The 7,487-nt window shown below is 45.9% G+C and overlaps 1 protein-coding gene across 1 annotated transcript; it reads right to left on the bottom strand.

The window, feature by feature from the left end:
* Nucleotides 1-5,482: 5,482 nt before the first annotated feature.
* LOC123142182 (nicotianamine synthase-like 5 protein) lies at nucleotides 5,483-6,859 on the bottom strand. Its single transcript, XM_044561183.1, has one exon. It carries the CDS (start codon nucleotides 6,857-6,859, stop codon nucleotides 5,873-5,875), a length of 987 nt encoding a protein of 328 aa, XP_044417118.1. The 3' UTR covers nucleotides 5,483-5,872.
* Nucleotides 6,860-7,487: the final 628 nt, after the last annotated feature.

The raw sequence follows: 7,487 nt of genomic DNA, 5'->3' as shown, positions 1-7,487 counted from the left end.
GCCTGGGCTGCCTGGCACGCCCAGGTGGGTTGTGCCCACCTGGTGGGCCCCCTCTGGTAGTTATTTGCTCCAATATTCTTCAAATATTCCATAAAAATTCTCCATGAAGTTTCAACTCATTTGGAGTTGTGCAGAATAGGTAGCCTGGCGTAGCTTTTTCAGGTCCAGATTTCCAGCTGCCGGAATTCTCCCTCTTGGTGTGGACCTTGCAAATTATGAGAGAAAAGGCATTAAAATTACTCCAAAAAGCATTATTATTCATAAAAACATCATAAATAACAGTAAGAAAACATGATGCAAAATGGACGTATCAGGCACCAAATAACAATTATTCAGGTCTAAAACTAATCCCGAAGGTAGATGTAGAGGTAGCGTGCCAAGGGCGATCACATCGACCTTGGAACCATTTCCGACGCACATTGTCACCTCGTCCTTGACCAATCTTCATTTAATCCGTAGCCCCTGTTTCGAGTTGCAAATATGAGCAACAGAACCAGTATCAAATACCCAGGCGCTACTACGAGCATTAGTAAGGTACACATCAATAACATGTATATCAAATATACCTTTCACTTTGCCATCCTTCTTATCCGCCAAATACTTGTGGCAGTTCCGCTTCCAGTGACCAGTCCCTTTGCAGTAGAAGCACTCAGTTTCAGGTTTAGGTCCAGACTTGGGCTTCTTCCCGGGAGTAGCAACTTGCTTGCTATTCTTCTTGAAGTTCCCCTTCTTCCCTTTGCCCATTTTCTTGAAACTAGTGGTCTTGTTAACCATCAACACTTGATGCTCCTTGATTTCTACCTCCACAGCCTTAAGCATCGCGAAGAGCTCGTGAATTGTCTTTTCCATCCCTTGCATGTCATAGTTTATCCCGAAACCTTTATAGCTTGGTGGCAGTGATTGAAGAACTCTATCAATGACACTATCATCAGGAAGATTAACTTCCAGCTGAGTCAAGTGGTTATGGTACCCAGACATTCTGAGTATGTGTTCACTGACAAAACTGCTCTCCTCCATCTTGCAGCTATAGAACTTGTTGGAGACTTCATATCTCTCAACTCGGGCATGTGCTTGAAATATTAACTTCAACTCTTGGAACATCTCATATGCTCCATGACGTTCAAAACGTCTTTGAAGTCCCGATTCTAAGCCGTAAAGCATGGCACACTGAACTATCGAGTAGTCATCAGATTTAGCTTGCCAGACGTTCATAACGTCCGGAGTTGCTCCTGCAGCAGGCCTTGCACCTAGCGGTGCTTCCAGGACGTAATTCTTCTGTGCAGCAATGAGGATAATCCTCAAGTTACGGACCCAGTCCGTGTAGTTGCTACCATCATCTTTCAACTTAGCTTTCTCTATGAACGCATTAAAATTCAAGGGAATGGTAGCATGGGCCATTGATCTACAACAACATAGATATGCAAAAACTATCAGGACTAAGTTCATGATAAATTAAAGTTCAATTAATCATATTACTTAAGAACTCCCACTTAGATAGACATCCCTCTAGTCATCTAAATTATCATCTTATACCTTGAAATTTAGTGAGGGATCATCTTATAATGCTACCGCCATACTAAGCAAAATAAGAAGCATAAAAGATAAACATCACACGTAATCAAAATATATGACATGATATGGCCATCATCATCTTGTGCCTTTGATCTCCATCTCCAAAGCACCGTCATGATCTCCATCGTCATCGGCTTGACACCTTGATCTCCATCGTAGCGTCATTGTCGTCTCGCCAACTATTGCTTCTACGACTATCGCTACCGCATAGTGATAAGGTAAAGCAATTACATGGCGATTGCATTTCATACAATAAAGTGACAACCATAAGGCTCTTGCCAGTTGCCGATAACTTTTACAAAACATAATCATCTGATACAATAACTTATATCACATCATGTCTTGACCATATCACATCACAACATGCCCTGCAAAAACAAGTTAGACGTCCTCTACTTTGTTGTTGCAAGTTTTACGTGGCTGCTACGGACTTCTAGTAAGAACCGTTCTTACCTACGAATCAAAATCACAACGATTTTTTGTCAAGTGTGCTGTTTTAACCTTCAACAAGGACCGGCCGTAGTCAAACTCGATTCAACTAAAGTTGGAGAAACAGACGCCCGCCAGCCACCTGTGTGCAAAGCACGTCGGTAGAACCGGTCTCATGAACGTGGTCATGTAATGTTGGTCCGGGTCGCTTCATCCAACAATACCGCCAAATCAAAGTAAGACGTTGGTGGTAAGCAGTATGACTATTATCGCCCACAACTCTTTGTGTTCTACTCATGCATATCAGCTACGCATAGACCTGACTCTGATACCACTGTTGGGGAACGTAGCATGCAATTTCAAAAAATTTCCTACGACCACGCAAGATCTATCTAGGAGATGCATAGCAACGAGAGGGGGAGAGTGTGTCCACGTGCCCTCGTAGACCGAAAGCAGAAGCGTTAGGTTAACGCGGTTGATGTAGTCGAACGTCTTCACGATCCAACCGATCTAGTACCGAACGTACTGCACCTCCGAGTTCAGCACATGTTCAGCTCGATGACGTCCCTCGAACTCTTGATCCAGCAGAGGGTCGAGGGAGAGTTTCGTCAGCACGATGGCGTGGTGATGGTGATGGTGATCTGATCCGCGCAGGGCTTCGCCTAAGCACTACGACGCTATGACCGGAGGAGTAAACTATGGAGGCGGGCACTGCACACGGCTAAGAGATTAACTGATGTGTTATGGGGTGTCCCCTGCCCCCGTATATAAAGGAGGGGAGGAAGAGGTGGTCGGCCAAGAGGGGCGCGCCATGGGGGGGAGTCCTACTAGGACTCCACTCCTAGTAGGATTCGCCCTCCCCCTTTTCCTTTCTCATCGGAGGGGGAAAAGGAAGGAGAATGAGAGGGAGAGGGAAAGGGGGCCGCGCCCCCTCCTCCTTGTCCTATTCGGACTCCCTAGGAGGGGGGGGGCGCGCCACCCTTGCGGGCTCCCCTCTCTCTCCACTAAGGCCCATGTAGGCCCAATACTTCCCCCGCGGGGTTCCGGTAACCCCTCGGTACTCCGAAAAAAAATACCCGAACCACTCGAAACCATTCCGATGTCCGAATACCACATTCCAATATATCAATCTTTACCTCTCGACCATTTTGAGACTCCTCGTCATGTCTGCGATCTCATCCGGGACTCCGAACAAACTTCAGTCACCAAAACACATAACTCATAATACAAATCGTCATCGAACGTTAAGCGTGCGGACCCTACGGGTTCCAGAACTATGTAGACATGACCGAGACACATCTCCGGTCAAATAACCAATAACGGAACCTGGATGCTCATATTGGTTCCTACATATTCTACGAAGATCTTTATCGGTCAAACCGCATGACAACATACGTCATTCCCTTTGTCACCGATATGTTGCTTGCCCGAAATTCGGTCGTCGGTATCCTCATACCTAGTTCAATCTCGTTACCGGCAAGTCTCTTTACTCGTTTCGTAATGCATCATCCCGTAACTAACTCATTAGTCACATTGCTTGGAAGGCTTATAGTGATGTGCATTATCGAGAGGGCCCAGAGATACCTCTCCGATACACGGAGTGACAAATCCTAATCTTGATCTATGCCAACCCAACAAACACCTTCAGAGACACCTGTAGAGCATCTTTATAATCACCCAGTTACGTTGTGACGTTTGATAGCACACAAGGTGTTCCTCCGGTATTCGGGAGTTGCATAATCTCATAGTCAGAGGAATATATATAAGTCATGAAGAAAGCAATAGCAATAAAACTTAACGATCATTATGCTAAGCTAACGAATGGGTCTTGTCCTTCACATCATTCTCTAATGATGTGATCCCGTTCATCAAATGACAACACATGTCTATGGCCAGGAAACTTAACCATCTTTGGTTAACGAGCTAGTCCAGCAGAGGCATACTAGGGACACTCTATTTTGTCTATGTACTAAGTTTCCGGTTAATACAATTCTAGCATGAATAATAAACATTTATCATGATATAAGGAAATATAAATAACAACTTTATTATTGCCTCTAGGGCATATTTCCTTTAGAAACATCCACCGCTCACTAACTCTGTGATTCGTGCTATGGTGGCCCACATCCAATGTATAGGGCTTATATTTGTTATAGTCAATCTCTTATATATAGTCAAATCAATGTCAGTTAGTGGGGCCCATGTCAAAAAGAAGGTAGTACGTTTTGGAGTGGATGGTACTCTCTTCTCTCTCTCTCAAACAAATCCATGCATTTTTATCTTTGTTTAAAATTTTAGATGTCCAATATCTTTTACAGTAATGTTCTATTATTGAAACTATTTATATATTCAAATTCTCGGACACAAGATCTTTAACAAGACCAATCTTGAATATATTTGAACTAGTTTAATTTTCACTATTTCAATTGATGTCAAAATATTAATTTCAATTGTTCAATTTTACTTGTGTTAAATAATTGAAACCAGATATTGAAATGATTGAAACCACTTTTCTGAATATAAGATTCTTAAATGGTTGAAACCAGTTTGTGTGAAATTTATTATTCAAATACATTGTATAAAAAACTATAAAATTAGGAAATGAGTTATTTCAAATATGTGTAATTGAATGTTTCATTGTGTGAAATTGATTATTCAAAATATATGAAACTGGTAGTTTTCAAATATATAAAACATATTTCAGTGTGTTTGTCAATTGACTTAATCTCGTGTATTAAAATATGTGAAATGGGTTATTTAAAATATGTCAAACAATTTTTATAATTCAACGAAACTAATTTTTGAAATGAGTGAAATCTTTATTTCACACACATGACACATATTTCGGAGATTTGAAAATAATAATTAAAGTAATTATTTAAAACCTGTGAAACTGATTATTTCAAATCTTTTGATAAATGAGAGAAAATTATTTTATGAAGCGAGTGAAATTGTTTTCTGAATTGAGTGATTTTTTAAAGTGATTGAAATCAGTTTTTTGTATCGAGTGAAATCAATTTCAAAATATGTTTTCTCAACTGAGTGAAATATTTTTTTGAAATTGAGTGAAATAAGTGACATCAGTTTCTTCAAAGGAGTGAAACTGGGTTTTTAAACATAAAGAAATGAGTTTTTTGAATGATTGAGATCAGCTTTCTGAAATGAGTGAAACCAGTTTTTTGAAACAACTAAAATCCATGTTTTCTACTGTGCGAAATAGGTATTTTACAAGTAGTGAAATCCTTTTTTTAAATGAGTGAAATCTTTTTTTGTAACGTGAAACACTGACTGAAATTGTAAACTTGAAATTAGCCAAAATGTATCCAAAACGGGTCTTGTCTGATGAGCAAAACATTTTTTAACTTTACACATGAAAAGTTGTCACGAACTCAGAGAAGCAAGGAACGGCCGATTCTTCACTGCTAGCTACCGGTTCCGGTAAATTTACTTATTCGTTTGCGGCTCACTCTTGCCCTGGCTCTCTTGAAATAGGCTTTCGCCCCGTTTTATAAATAAAACAACGATCCATACAATCCAGGTTCAACAACACTCGACATACCACTGCTGGGGCCACAGCACAATCAAGCCAAGGAAGCAAAAGAGAAATAGAAAAAAAGCCACCTAGTGGCGTCCGCATAGCGTCTTTCCCTGGCTCAAATCGGCATTTTCACTTTATTTCGACGCTTATTACCATTACAAACAACTGGTGTTTTTGGGTACTCACCACCGTTACAGACGACTGGTGTCTCATTCTCACAAAAAATATAGGGTGTAGGCTGACTTCCAGTCACACCATACTTTTAGATCGAAGGCTCAAGACGAGTCCGACTTTGAAGTTTGAACTAACAAAGCCTACCCACCCTGGATTTAATCACCACGCGCGCCTCCGGATTTCGTCCATGGCATCAAGGTGGCAGCTCGTTGACGGCACACTGCCGCGCGCCTTCTCCACCTCGCAGCAGTTGCACGGCGGGCTCACCGCCGGTGGCACGAGCTCGAGGTAACCTTTACGTGCGACAATGACGGAGTAGACCATCTCGGAATTATCGGGATGGTGCACGGCCAACACCTGGAACCCGCCCCGCCTGACCTCCGCGGGCTCCACGACGGGGCACAGGAAGCCGCGGGCACCGTGCGCGCTCCTCACGACGAGGGCGGCGCCGGCGGCCATGTGCCGGCCGAGGTGCGCTATCACGCGGGCTTTCTCCTCCGGCGTCACCCCGACGGGCGCCGCCAGGAAGACCACGTCGTAGGCGGCGAGCTCGTGCGTCAGCGCCTCGACGTCCGCCGTGCGGAACGACATGCGCGAGGCCACGCCGCCGCCGTCGTTCCCGCGGAGCAGCAGCCTCCGAGCGCGCTCGTTGGCGGCGCCGCACCGGTCGAAGCAGTCGACGGCCGCGTCCGGCATGTGGCGTGCGGCGAGCAGGAGCGCGCTGAGCGGCAGGGAGCCGGACCCGACGAACGCGACGCGCGCGGGCACGGCGAGGTGGTCTGGCGCGTGGCGGGACAGCAGCGCGTGCTCCAGCTCGCCCAGCCGGACGTAGTTGTCGTGGTAGGGGAAGATCCTGAGGTGGTCGAGCGGGGCGTCGAGGGCGGCGAGTGCGTCGGAGCAGTGCGCCTCGAGGCGCGCCTCCGCGTCGGCGCAGAGGCGGACGAGGTCGGTCCGCATCCTCCGGGCCCTCGGCCCCAGCGTGGCCACGTCGACGGCGGCGCTCGGCGGGGCGCACGCGGCCACGAGGGCGGTGAAGAGCGCGTCCGCCTCGGGAGACGGGCTCAGCGACGGCAGCTTGGAGATGGCGGCGTGGAGGCCGGCGATCTTCTTCACCAGGGCAGACGCCGCCTTGTTCTCGCCGCCCATCTGATCGTCGTACGTGCCAAGAAAGATCGGCGTAGCTGCTGATGTCTGCACTCTGGAGCTCCGGAAAATGGCGAGTTTGATGAGCTCTGGACTTAACTGGTGACGAAGTGCCGTATATATAAGCTGGGTCGTACTGTACTGCAGCTCGATCGTGGCTCGCTTCACGCGTGCCATGCCCAAGGCCAGTTTCATGCATGCCTGTGTTACGTTACGTCTGGTGCAGTGGTGCCTAGCTAGCTACGTTGGCTACGTACGTATCAACCCAAAATTAAAGTGGTACTTTTTGAGACCTCATGTGTGAATTAGTTGAGTTTATTATTTCCGCAGAGATCATTCGTGTCCAATGTACAAGATCGATCTAATTCTGCTAAAAATATTTGCTGACTTGGTCAACCTCTCGACTCTCCTTCCTCCCCTAGCCCTTTACGTCTAGGGTAAACTCTCCCCTCCATACTTAACCGACGAACCCGTGGATTCGCCTCCTCTCTGCCTGCCACTCAGACGGCGGGTGATGGGGAGGAGAATCCTGGTGCCTCCGCTCTAGTGAGTAGTTTAGGTTAGGGTTTTCTAGTCCTTGCTGGTGCGGCGCTCCGACGGATGGTGGCACTTTTTCTTCGAGCTTGTCTTA

The sequence above is a fragment of the Triticum aestivum genome, chromosome 6D (assembly GCF_018294505.1).
Source record: "Triticum aestivum cultivar Chinese Spring chromosome 6D, IWGSC CS RefSeq v2.1, whole genome shotgun sequence".
Lineage (NCBI taxonomy): Eukaryota > Viridiplantae > Streptophyta > Magnoliopsida > Poales > Poaceae > Triticum > Triticum aestivum.
The sequence above is the reverse complement of the archived record's forward strand: the minus strand, read 5'-3'. Positions and strand labels throughout refer to the sequence as shown.

Excerpts from the sequence above, each read along its gene's own strand:
- LOC123142182 (XM_044561183.1), bottom strand. The coding sequence starts at position 6,859 with ATGGGCGGCGAGAACAAGGCGGCGTCTGCCCTGGTGAAGAAGATCGCC.